The 13155-nt window shown below is 48.8% G+C and overlaps 1 protein-coding gene across 2 annotated transcripts in view; it reads left to right on the forward strand.

Annotated features, from left to right (window-relative positions):
- The window catches only part of NLRP12 (NLR family pyrin domain containing 12), a 30780-nt gene extending 18111 nt beyond the window's left edge, over positions 1 to 12669 (forward strand). Inside the window, exons 7-11 of one of the 2 annotated variants that reach the window (XM_043600164.1) lie at positions 1007 to 1177; positions 3608 to 3778; positions 8329 to 8499; positions 10195 to 10365; positions 10791 to 12669. In XM_043600164.1, the coding sequence (XP_043456099.1) occupies positions 1007 to 1177; positions 3608 to 3778; positions 8329 to 8499; positions 10195 to 10365; positions 10791 to 10878 (772 nt within the window). In that variant the 3' untranslated portion in view covers positions 10879 to 12669. Of the gene's footprint in view, positions 1 to 1006; positions 1178 to 3607; positions 3779 to 8328; positions 8500 to 10194; positions 10370 to 10790 lie in introns of those variants that run through there. The other variant, XM_043600165.1, reaches the window with a different exon arrangement.
- Positions 12670 to 13155: the final 486 nt, after the last annotated feature.

A 13155-nucleotide genomic window follows, 5' to 3' on the forward strand; every position in this document is an offset into this window, starting at 1 on the left:
AACGTTCTAAGCTTCTCATCAGGGCTTGGCCTCTCTGGTGCCCAGGCCCATCCAGGAGCCCACCCATCCCAAGACACAATCCTGGTGTTCTTACCACTTAGGAATTACAGGGATTCAGGAGCTCTGTGCTGGGAACAGGGGCAGAGATCAGTATATATATTTTCTATGATCTCTTACCACGTCCCTTCTTATTCCTCTGAGGGAACTCCTACTTAGCCTTTGAGAACCATCCCAACCCCCCAGAGAGTCTTCCCTAACTATGCACAGGTTGCCAAACATGAGTTAGGTTTTATTGTATTTTAATGTATTGTATCTTATTTTATTTTTAATGTTTATTTATTTATTTTGAGAGAGAGAGAGAGGAGAAAGAGAGACAGGCAGAGAGAATCCCAAGCAGGCTCCACACTGTCAGCACAGAGCCTGACTTGAGGCTCAAACTCACGAACCCTTGAGATCATGACCTGAGCTGAAACCAAGAGTCGGACGCTTAACCCACTGAGCCACCCGGGCGCCCCACCACGATGGTTTTAATAGACAGTAGCTCACCGTCCCAGCACCTATTGTGTGTCAGGTGTGGTTCTGCATCCTGTCCCCTTAGCAAATTTTGTGCTCCTCTCGAGAAACTTAGGAAGCAGGTGCGACCATCATCCTTATATTACAGGCAGCGAACCTAAGGCAGCACGTGAAACAGGAAACCGACTTGTAGACACTTTGCCTGAGGGTGCAGAGCTAGCGAGTGCCAGAGATAGACCCACCCTGACCTTGAGCTCTGGAGATCCTGCCGTGAGCTATGGCTCACTCCTGCCTCAATGGCACTGCCTTCCCTGGAGTATAATTGCTTAGCCCTTTGCCTCGTTAGACAGGATGCTCCTGCTGGAGACGATGGCCTCTTGTTCATCTCTGAGCTGTGGTGACATGTGTAGGTTCGTGTTGGGTGACTGGACGGGCCAGGGGAGGAGCCAGGAAAGCAAGATGGCAGCCTCTTCAACGTCTCTTCCCTCCCGAGGTTGAGGAAGTGTGAGCTGGAGGCCGGCGCTTGCCAGGAGATCGCCTCTGTGCTCAGCACCAATCAGCATCTAGTGGAGTTGGACCTGGCGGGGAATTCGCTGGAGGATTTGGGTCTGAGGCTGTTATGCCAAGGCTTGAGGCATCCAGTGTGTAGACTGCGGATCCTGTGGTGAGTTCTTCACGGGGCCAAAAAAAGAAAAGGTTAGGATGGTAAATTTGATGTCACTTATACATACATATATATATATATATATATATATATATATATATATATATATTTTTTTTTTTTTTTTTTTTGACAGAGAGAGACAGAGACAGAGCATGAATGAGCAGGGGAGGGGCAGAGAGAGAGGGAGACAGAGAATCCGAAGCAGGCTCCAGGCTCCAAGCTGTCAGCACAGAGCCCGATGCGGGGCTCGAACTCATGAACCGTGGGATCATGACCTGAGCCGAAGTCGGACGCTTAACCGACTGAGTTAGGTTTTACTCAGGCGCCCCGTGTCACATATATTTTACCACAATAAATCATAAATAAATAAGCATCAGGGCAATACTAACATCAGTGTCAAATGCCACAGAGCTCCCTACAATAAAGGCATCCACAAAAATTCCTGTGGTTGTCCGGACAGACACCTCATCTCAGTGTGGCTGGAGACGAGAGTGAGTTTGTTGGTTTCTGTCACCGAGAAGTCCAGAGGGAAATACTGGTTTCAGGCACAGCTGGGTCCGGGGTCTCACGTGGTAAATCCAGGACTCTGTCTCTGTCTTCTCTTTCTATATATAGGAAGACGCTGTGCTAAATGTCAACGGGGGACACCTTTGAGGAGTGGGTTTTGGGGCAATAGTGTTTTCCTGCTCTGCACTTCTATCAGTTCAGGTGCATCCCAAACACATTACTGCTAATTTATGGCGGAGCATCAAAGACAGGTTGAGGAATCACACACGATGAGCACAGAAATGCTGTTCTGTGTTTTCTGGATTACTTTAGCCAAGAAAATGCATCACACTAAAAAAAGAAAATAAAATACATGTATCATAAAATTTACCATCTTATCATTTTTTAGGTAATTTCAGGGCGCCCGGATGGCTCAGTCGCTTGAACGTCCGACTCTTGATTTCAGCTCAGGTCACGATCTCACAGTTCGTGGGTTCGAGCCCCACGTCGGGCTCTGTGCTGACACCGCAGAGCCTGCTTGATTCTCTCTCCCCCTCTCACTGCCCCTCCACCTCTCAAAATAAATAAATAAAAAGTAATCTCTACACTCAACGTGAGGCTCAAACTGACGACCCAGAGATCAAGAGCCGTGTGCTCTACCAGCTGAGCCAGCCAGGCATGCCTTCTATTTTGCCATTCTGAAGCATACAGCTTCATGGTCTTAAGCTATGAAGACTATTCACTATTCACTATTCACTTAAAGACTATTAAGCTATTCACACTGTTGTGCAAAGCATCACCACCATCCATCGCCTGAACTTTTTCATCTTGCAAAACTGAGACTGTCCATTAAACACCGCCTCCCCATCTGCCTGCCCCGGCCACTGATAACGTCCATTCTACTTTCTGTCTTTATGGTATTTGACCACTGTAGGTACCTGATGTAACTAGAATCACAAAATATTTGTGTGCTCTGTGTGTGTGTGTGTGTGTGTGTGTGTGTGTGTGTGACTGGCTTCTTTTACTTAGTATCTTTTCAACTTTCATTCACATCGCTGCGTTAAAAGTTCCTTCTTAAGGCGGAATAACATCACATTACGTGGATATACCACAGTTGAATCCATTCAGTTCATCCCTTGGTGGACACTTGGAGTGCTTCTGCCTTTTGGCTATTTTGAAAAATGCTGTAAACATTGAGCCACAAATATTATTTTGAGTGCTTACTTTCAATTCTTTGGGCTATGTAACCAGAAGCGGAATGGATGGAGCATAGGGTTGTGTTTAATTTTTTGTGGAGCTGCCATATTGTTTCCCACACTCACTTCACCATTATTCCTTCCTACCAACAGTGCATAAAGTTAATTCCTTCACACCCTTGCCAACATTCGTGGTGTTCAGGGGCCTTTTGAAATTCGTAAAAAACGTTATTATTATTTTTTACAATAGCTGTCCTAATGGATGTGATGTGGTACGTCCTGGTGGTTTTGATTCGCGTTTTCCTAATGATTACGATGCTGAGCATCTTTTCGTGTGATTTTGGACCGTTTGTTTATTTTCTGCAAAGAAATGTCTACTCACACTTTTGCCTGTTTTTAAACAATGAATTGTTCCTTTGAAAATGCATTACTTTTGGGGCGCCTGGGTGGCTCAGTTGGCTAAGCGTCCGACTTTGGCTCAGGTCATGATCTCACGGTTCGTGGGTTCGAGCCCCACATCTGGCTCTGTGCAGACACGCTCAGTGTCTGGAGCCTGCTTCTGATTCTGTGTCTTTCTCTCTCTCTGCCCTCCCCTGCTCACTCTGTCTCTCTCGAAAATAAAATGAAATGAAACATTAAAAAAAATATGTTGAAAAAAGAAAATGCATTAAAGATTGGGGGTAGGGGAGATAAAATTAGCATTGTATAGAAAACACTCATAATACGTGTTGGATTGGGTTTCCTACAGGTTGAAGATTTGCGACCTTACTGCTGCTGCCTGTGAGGACCTTACGTCCATCCTCAGTGTGAACTGCAGCCTGAGGGAGCTGGACCTAAGCCTGAATGACCTGGGGGACCCCGGGGTGCTGCTGCTGTGTGAGGGCCTCAGGCATCCCCAGTGTAGACTCCAGACCCTCCGGTGAGTCCTGTGTTCCTCACCATCATCTGAGTCTGCTCTTCTATCTGGGCTCACTGGGGTCACTCCCTCTTCTCCTAACCTCTAGCTACATCTGCCTCAAAGATTTTTCTGCCACAGGGCCTTTGCACAAACAGTTCTTTCTTCCTGGGATGCCCTCCTACTTTGCTATTCCTCCTGTTTCCTGGATAACATCTGTTTGATCTGTTAGGACTCCAAACAAATGCTTCATCCCCATGGATTCCTTCCTTAATCCCTAAATAAGGTCTGGGTTCTCAGTTTGGAGATTTAATTTGAGCTTATGCTCAATTAAATTTATTTTATTTATTTAAAAAAAAATTTTTTTTAAGTTCATTTATTTTGAGACTGACAGAGAGAGGCAGAGAGAGAATCTCAAGCAGGCTGTGTTGTCAGTACAGAGCCTGACGCAGGGCTTGATCTCATGAACCATGAGATCATGACCTGAGCCAAAATCAAGGATCAGTGTTTAAATTTTAATTCTAGTAAAGTTAATATATTTTTATTTTTTTAAAGCTTCTATTTATTTTTGAGACAGAGACCAGGCGCTAGTTGGGGAGGGGCAGAGAGAGACGGATACACAGAATCCAAAGCAGGTTCCAGGCTCCAAGCTGTCAGCACAGAACCTGACTCGGGGCTCAAACAGGTGAACCATGAGATCGTGACCTGAGCCAAAGTCAGATGCCCATCCGACTGATCCATCCAGGTGCCCCTAGTTAATATATTTTTACAAGAAGGAATGGATGAATAAACCGAGGAACAAAAAGAAAATGCAGAAGGCTGTCAATTTCCAAAACAAAGTCATTTTTCTCTATAGTCCCAAAGGAGACTCTGTCTGCCCTACAAAAGTCTCATGTATTATCTGATGTCGTTCACGCTAGAAGTTTTGTTTTGCTTTTTTCTTTCAAGACGTTGTGCACAGCCTGGCTTCTATTGCTTTCGTTACATTTGGACAAATGCCCCATTTCTTCATTCTTTTCTCTACTGCATCCGGTCCACACTATCACTGTGGAACCACACACACCTCTGTGTGTGTTTTATATATATATACTTTTTAAAAATTTTTAAATGTTTATTTTTGAGAGAGAATGCATGGGGTGGGGGAGGAGAGAGAAGGGGGACAGAGGATCCTAGGTGGGCCCTGTGCTGACAGGCCCATGTGGGGCTTGAACTCACAAACTTTGAGATCGTGACCTGAGCCAAAGTCAGATGTTTAACCAACTGAGCCACCCAGGCGCCCCCCACAGGCCCCTGTTTTAATTTAGTCTCCTTCCTTCGCTCCCCAAAGCTCGTCTGTAGGCACTCCTGTCTTTATGTAAATGATACAGCTCACCAACCTCTCCCCCTCCCCCACTCATCTTTATAACTGAGGATGTGCTTGGTGCAGACATATCTAAGGCGTCCCTTTGAGCTCACCTGCGTTCAGTTATTTGCACGCACCGGATATTATGGAGCCGTGCTCCCGTCCCCAGCTCTGCTGTGATGTTCATTCTTGTGTGTCCTTTCCTGAATGCCCCCCCCCAGCACCTCCCCCCAACCCGGAGTCAAGTCACACACTCAGACTGAATTTGACATCTCCACCTGATCTGAATAGCTCTCTAGAAAGATGAGGTTTACACTTCCGACCGCTATTTAGGAAAAGCTACTTTGCTGGTATCTTGATGGTTATTCAACTTTCTATCTTTAACACCCTGGTGGGTGTAAAATGTTCTTAAACGGCATTTCAGTGTTGAGTATCTCTTCGTGTGCTTATCGGCTTTTTTGGTTTCCCCGTTCTGTGAATTTCCTAATTGCATAATTTATTTGTGTCTTTGGTATGTGTTCTATATTTGCCTTGCTCTGCGAATGTTCCCCGCTTTAGATATTAATCTTCCGTTGAGTGCGTATCTTGGAAACGTCTGCTTGGTAGGTCCTCAGCCTGTCAAATTGTCTGTGGATGCTTTCCTCAGGCACAAATCTGTATGTTTTGAGGTCAGATCCGTGTGCATTTCTATGATTTATGTCCTTGTGAGGTGTCCAAGAATTCCTTTGCCATGTGCCTGGCTAGCTCAGAAGAACGTACTTACAGTTCTGGATCTCGGGGTGAGTTCAAGCCCCACGGTGGGTGTAGAGACTACTAAAAAAATAAAGAAAAAAGAAGAGAGAAAAGAAAATCTTTTGCCAGTACAAGGTCAAGGGTGTTCTCAGTTTTTTCTTTGTGTTTACCTGTGTGGTTAGGTGGGGTTCAGTTTTTTTCTTTAATTTTTGCAAAGCCATTTAATAAAGTAAGGAAATCCTGTCCTTCGCGTTTTCTTTTTCTTTTTATGTTTACTTATTTATTTTTGAGAGAGAGAGACTGACCAGGGGAGGGGCCAGGGTGGGGGTGGGGTGGGAGACGGAATCCCAAGCAGGCTCTGCACTGTCAGCACAGAGCCTCACGTGGGGCTTGAACCCACAAACCATGAGATCATGACCTGAGCCTAAACCAAGAGTCGGACGCTTAAACGACTGAGCCACCCAGGCGCCCTTTTTGCGTTTTCTTCTTGCAAATTTTCAGCTATTCATACACATTTATTCTGCCATTACATTTTAGAATGCATAAAAAGGTTGCTTTTTTTTTAGTTTATTTATTTTTTACTCCTGTCTTTTCCCAATGTGGGGCTCAAACTCCCCACCCCGAGATCAAGAGTCGCATGCTCTTCTGACTGAGCCGGCCAGGTGTCCCTATAAAAAAATGTTTTAGAAGGCATTTCTCCACTTACCCCAATGTGGCTCTTATTGGCTGAGGCTGGGTTCTTTCCCTTGTCCACACACAGCAGGTCAACCAGATGTTTATATGTCTATAGGTCTACATGTTGCCTGAGGGAAACACTGACACCCTCAAAGGAAAAGAGAGTTCAGGTTTTCGCCCCATGGGAGCCATATCTAAGGACAGGCAGGAATGTCTGAAAATCTGGAAAAAAAAATACTATACAGTGAAATAGCACTTTTTAGAAATGTTGATTTACTTTTGAGAGAGAGAATGCATGCATGCTTGAGAGGGGAGGGGCACAGAGAGAGGGAGGGAGGGAGGGAGAGAGAGAGAGAGAGAGCGCGCGCAAGTGAGGGAGGGGCAGAGAGAGGAGACACAGAATCTGAAGCAGGTTCCGGGTTCTGAGCTGTCAGCACAGAGCCCAACGCGGAGCTCGAACTCACAAACCTTGAGATCATGACCTGAGCTGAAGTTGGACCCTTAACTGACTGAGCCACGCAGGTGCCTCTGAAATAGCATTTTTGACTCTCTTAAGTACCCCCAAATAGTCTTTCGATTGCAACAGTATGCATGGACAGTGGCTAAGTGAACCCCAGCTCCGTGACCTTGAGCAGTGCATGGCACCCCACGTGTCCTAACAACAGATGGTAATAGCATTTTCCTTCCAGTGGCTATCATGAGAAACAGACGAAGTTATGCTTAAATTACTTGCTGTTGGGGCACCTGGCTGGCTCAGTCAGAAGAGCATGTGACTTTTGATCTCAGGGTCGTGAGTTTGAGCATCACGTTGGGTGTAAGAGAATGTATATTTTAATTTACTTAAACTAAATAAAATTAAAAAAAAAAGAAAGACCCTTATAAACCACTTACTGCTATGGGCTCATCTGTATAAAAAAAATTCCCATGTTGGGGCACCTGGGGGGCTCAGTCGGTTGAGCGTCCGACTTTGACTCAGGTCATGATGTCGTGTTTCGTGGGTTCGAGCCCTGCATGGGGCTCAGAGTCTGCTTCAGATTCTGTGTCTCCCTCTCTCTCTGACCCTCCCTTGCTTGTGCTCTGTTTCTGTCTCTCTCTCAAAAAAATTAAAACATTAAAAAAAAATTAAAAATCAATTAAAAAAGAAAAAGAAAGAAACTGGGTAAGGATATAGCTCCACCCCCCCCCCCCCCCATTCCAGGGTCTTTGTAGATAAAGTGCTGGAGCAGGGAGGGGCCCCTAATTAGGTGTCCTCATGAAGAAGGGAAATTTGGACACAGACACATGTGGAGGAAGACGCGGTGTGAACATGGAGGCAGAGACGGGGTGATGTTTGTGCAGGACAGATGTACCCCAAAGATGGCTGGTGAACACCAGAAGCCTGGGGAGAGGCTGGACCAGGTTCTCAGCTGCCAGGGGTGGGGGGGGGGGGGGGCAGGGCCAGGCTTCCCTCTAGAGCTGTGAGACAGTCAGTGTCTACCTTGTGAGCCTCCGGTGTGGGAACTTGTTACAGCAGCTGGAGGAACCTGATACACGAGCACTCATTGGATGGATACCCAACCCATACTGAATATCATCTTTCCTTTGGACCATCTCCCTGTGTTCCTTCCTTCCTCTTTCCCTCTTTCTTTGTTATTTCTCTCTGCCTCCCGTCTTCCCACCCACCTGCCCCTTGCTTCTCCCTTTTTCTGCCTCGGGTGGTGGTTGGGGGGGGGGGGCGGGGATGGTGTCTGGTCACCTCTCTGCACGGGCACCTGGACAGAAAGAAACCCTCCCCGGGGACGCCTTTGGGGTGACTCAGCTCGCCTCTGCGCGTCCTGTCTTCCAGGTTGGGCATTTGCAGGCTGGGCTCGGCCGCCTGTGAGGGTCTCGGTGCTGTGCTCCAAGTCAACCCCCACCTACGGGAGCTGGATCTGAGTTTCAATGACCTGGGCGACAGGGGCATGTGGCCACTGTGTGAGGGGCTGGGACACCCCACCTGCAGACTCCAGAAACTGTGGTGAGCTGAGCCCTGGGCATCGGGACTGGTGGCCTGGTGGGGGCGGTCTCCGGCTGGGGGCGCATCTCTGCCCTGTGCTTCTATCGGAGGGACATCCCTCCCCCGCTCTGGAAGAGGGCCAGCGGGAGCCCCGAGGTGGAGAGAAAACCCGCAGAGAGCTCAGGCGGTAATTTATTCTCTGCAGGAGGCAAACATAAAAATGCCTCACTTTACCTTCCATCGTTGCCTGTAAACATTTTCTGTAAACTTTCCTCTTCTCCGCTGACATTTACTTGGGCAGATTCTTGGCTTCTCAGTGACCTTTATATAATAAAAAGTCAATCTGTTCCAGTGTGAATTTCAGTCAAATGTGAATTATCACTCCTCCTCCTTCTTTGTCCCCAAAACCCGCCTGGCTCCCACCCCGAGGGACTGTTTCTATTGTCATTTCTGAGGCTCTGGCTTATGTGCTGGTCTGGGTAGGTGGGCATCAGGATGGGGGCGGGGGGATGGGGCTCAGGGACAGCACTTTCCCCACCCCCCATCTGGCAGGCACCTCTCCCGGGGATCATATGCGCATTCTTACAGGGACCCTCCACCCCCACCCCCACCTCGGGGAGGCGCCTGCCGGGGGCGACCGACCTCCTTGCACACCCGTCTACAGGTTGCACCCTCATCTTCCTCTCCTGACCCCCCTGCACCTGTGACGTGGGTGGTTCTTCGTCAGCAAGCTGGTTTTTTCTCTTCCTCTGCGAGTCCCGAGCTGTTGTCTTGTACCTCGTTTTGGGAGCTGGCATCTCTCGCCTCACAGCCTCAGCCAAACTAAGATTAAAATATTTCCACTTAACATCCCTGCTGTGATACTACTTCTTTCAAAAGTTGCTGTGAGGAACAAATGAAGTAAACGCAAAGCCCTTAGCAAGGTGCTCGGCACACCGTTGTTCCTCAGTAGGTGCTACCCATTCCTATTGTTACCGGAAAGGCAGAGAATGCAGGAAAGAAACACAGTGGGAGGCAGATTGGAAATTAGAGAGAATCAGATGGCATATTGTTTGGGCAGGTGGCAGCCCAATTCATACTGGCTCCTAAAAGAGAGAGAGAGAGATTGACTTATGTAACTGAAAATTGGCTTCAGGTATGGCTTGATCTAGGCATTTGGGATTCTTGATCTCCATTATCTTCCCCCCTCGTCGCTGTATTGGCTCCTTTTATCAAATAAGCTTTGCCTTGATCCTGCTTGTTGACAAAACACAACTTCTTACCAGGTCTAAGTTCTGAAAGAAAAAGCTCGGGAAATCAAGTATGGGTCTGATGCACTGGTTTTGGGTGGGCCCTGTGTCCAACTGAAACCATTCATGGTGACTTGGAGACAGGGGAACCAATCGACTTAGGCCTGGATCCTGAGCTCAAGGACAGTGTGAACCCAAGATGGACTGAGAACGGGGTTTCAATGACAGACGGGGATCGAATTACCATAAAGGGGAATGGATAGGACTGCAAAATCAGTGGGTAACCTATGGAGATGAAGTTGTGAATTGAGAAGCATCCTTAAATGCTTCCCTTAAATGTTTTCCAGCACATTGGCCTTAACCTGGACTGGCTGGGCACCACCCTGCTTTCTCTGAAATCGGTCTCCTAAAACCATCACCCTGAATCCCCTTGAAGACACTGCCCCAAAGTAGCTCCTTATATTGCTTCAACCACTGTCTTCCACAGGCTGGATAGCTGTGGCCTCACAGCCAAAGCTTGTGAGCATCTTGCTTCCGCCCTGGGCGTCAGCCAGACCCTGACGGAGCTTTATCTGACCAACAACGCCCTGGGGGATACGGGGGTCAGGCTGCTGTGCAAAGGGCTGAGTCATCCTGGCTGCAAACTTCGAGTGCTCTGGTGAGAGACGGGTTTCTGGTTCTGAAGGAGGCGGGGCCTGGGGCTTGGAGTTGGGAGTGAGGGTCAACAATCGAGACGCCCATCGGAGATGGGCGAGATTCTCCTTCATGCACTAATGTATGCAAGCAGTGTGGGAGGGGGAGGCCTTCCGGCCTCTTCGCTCCTCAGTATCCCCGTCTATAAAAGGGGGGAAACCTGGCTGCTGCTTCTTAAAGATGGCCACAAATTAAACCAGTGAAGAGGTTAGAGACTTGGGATAGTGTGGTAGCTCAGAGTCCAGCCTACCTCCCCAAGGGACTCGGTTTCCAACCAAGTACCGGATGATGGGATTATGTTAACAAGGCAGGACATGTGAGAGATTTGAGGTTTACCTTGGAATGCCGCAGCCTGGGCCTGGGATGACCTTTCCCGCTGTGTGTCCTCAGGTTATTTGGGATGGACCTGAACAAAATGACGCACAGAAGGCTGGATGCGCTTCGGGGAACAAGACCTCACCTGGACATTGGCTGCTGAATGGCTCTAGCTCTCCTCCTGAAGGCAGGGCAGAGGAAGAGCATCCCAGGACCCCGCTGGTCAACGGTGATGAGCAGGCTCTCCTGTGCACTCCCATGCAGGATGGATCCTTTCTGCTTGGGGACTGGGTCAAGGCATCGTGGAGCCTGGAGCCTGAACAGCTTTAGTTTGGGGGATGCTACGGTCATTGACAGGACCTGAGGATTGAGCAGGGGCTCTAAGCTGAGGGTAATTCTTGCAACCCCCCCACCCCCGGACACTTGGCAATGCCAGGATTCTCTAATGCTAACGATCCATCCTGTAACACACAGGACAGCCCCCTACAGCCAGGCCTGCAGACGAAATGGCACTTGTGGCAAAGTTGAGGATTAGCGGTGCCGTGAGGGTGCTAGACAGTCTCGAAGGTCAGGCCAGGTGCCAGAGAATACTGGTCAGGCCAGCAGCCCCGCCACCCACTCCCTTGCAGCCCTGCTTTGCACACGGTCCTGCCCGATGGCTGGATCCCTCACCGGGATTAGCCCACTGTAGGCTGGCCTGTGACCTGTCCCATGCTGCGGAGGACACGGGCGAAACCAGACTTTCCCTGTTGGGGACTGGAGATAGGGAGACTCAGTCCAAGCCAGTTGATTGATCCCAGGAACGCCCAAGGACACCATGAGTGTGCTGAAATGAAGCCATTAGCCTAAGGCTGGAATTTAGTAGGAAGCACCTGGAGCTTAGGGAGGAAACAGTGACCCTGGAGCCCATGAAAGCCTGGAAAAGGAAGCTAACTCAGACCCGCAGACATTCCTGTGGACATCAGGGTCTCATTGACACTTGACTCTTGAAACCAAGGCCTTTCCTTCCTGGGCGCCCTTGACTTGTCTGTCCTCCAGACCCTTACAACCCCACAAACCATGCCACAGACCCTTTGCTGAAGCTGAACAAGGAGAAACCTGGCCCACTCACCACCCAGGCCCTTAGGTGGCCTCCAGGAAGATCTATGCACATGTCTGGGGGTGTAGGAATATGTTAACATGCCTTGGAAGAGGAACGGTGGGGGGGGATCCTGGTCTGACAAGGTCTAGAATGCTGGGGCAAGACTGCTCCTTCGGTGTGAGCCAATTTCAGGCACAGCCCTCTAGGAGGCAAGTGTTGAAATGGAAGCCGCCCTGACATCCTCAAGATCTTAGGAGCAACCAAGCTAGTGTTCGTTTGGTACCATTAACCCACTCACTGAGGAACCCGCAATTAGGCGTTTAGCTCTAAGATACATCCCCTTTCCTTGTGATTCTTTCCCAATGTGCAATCAACTTTGGCTTTGCCTGTAGCCTATCTGAATGGAGGATGCATCACCCATGTCCCTATACTAGGTGGGGAAGCCCAGGACTTTTCAGGGCTCAATTGGTTTCTCATGTTCTACAAAACCTGTTTTAAGGTCAAAGATTTCCTTTACTGAAGGTGTAAGGGGGGGGGAGCAGAGATGATCCAGCCCTTCCCTCCCACATTGCTGAAAAGCCAAGGGCCCATTTTTAAACAAAGCCACAAACCCACACAAAATCATGGTTATTTTATTGAAGTGTTCCACCATTTGGAGATGTTAAGGCTAAAATAGGACCGGAGTGCCTGGGTGGCTGAGTCGGTTAAGCATGTGGACTCGGTTCCAGCTCAGGTCCTAATCCTCACGTTGCCTCGCATCGGGCTGAGCTGCCAAAGCAGACCACGCTTGGGATTCTCTGCCCCTCCTCTGCTCGTTCAAAGAACCTGAACTAGGACTCAATGTAGAATAAAGGGATTAAGGCATTCAGAGGGTAAAGGCATTCACAGGCATTCAGAGGGAAAACCGGTCCTTGGCTTCTTACTACCCGTGGGCCAAAGGTTGTACACAACACTCCATTAGAACAAATGGCTGTGGGGGGAGCCAGCCTGCTGGAGGGATGGGTGGGCTGGAAGCCGCAGCTCGGGTCCAGGACAGCAGGCTGGGAAGTTAAGCTTTCCAAGCTCTAGGGCGTTGAGGATTTCCTCAGACAAGGACACACAAAAATGGGAGCACTTTCCAGACAGAGAACGGGAAGCGCCCCCATTTTGTGTATCCCAGTCTGAGCACTGCTAAGGATTTGCCTCCTAGCTGGAGGCACCACCGGGACATCTAGGTACAGAAAAAAGCCTCAGGTTATGAACGCATTAGGGGCGCACTGAACGGCCAGGTCATAGGTGTTGACCTCGCAAAACCAAAGGGTAGATCTCCAGCCCATTCCCTGTGCCCCACAAGTGGGGTTTGGCCCCACTTGCCTTGGA

This window comes from Prionailurus bengalensis, chromosome E2 (genome assembly GCF_016509475.1).
Source record: "Prionailurus bengalensis isolate Pbe53 chromosome E2, Fcat_Pben_1.1_paternal_pri, whole genome shotgun sequence".
Lineage (NCBI taxonomy): Eukaryota > Metazoa > Chordata > Mammalia > Carnivora > Felidae > Prionailurus > Prionailurus bengalensis.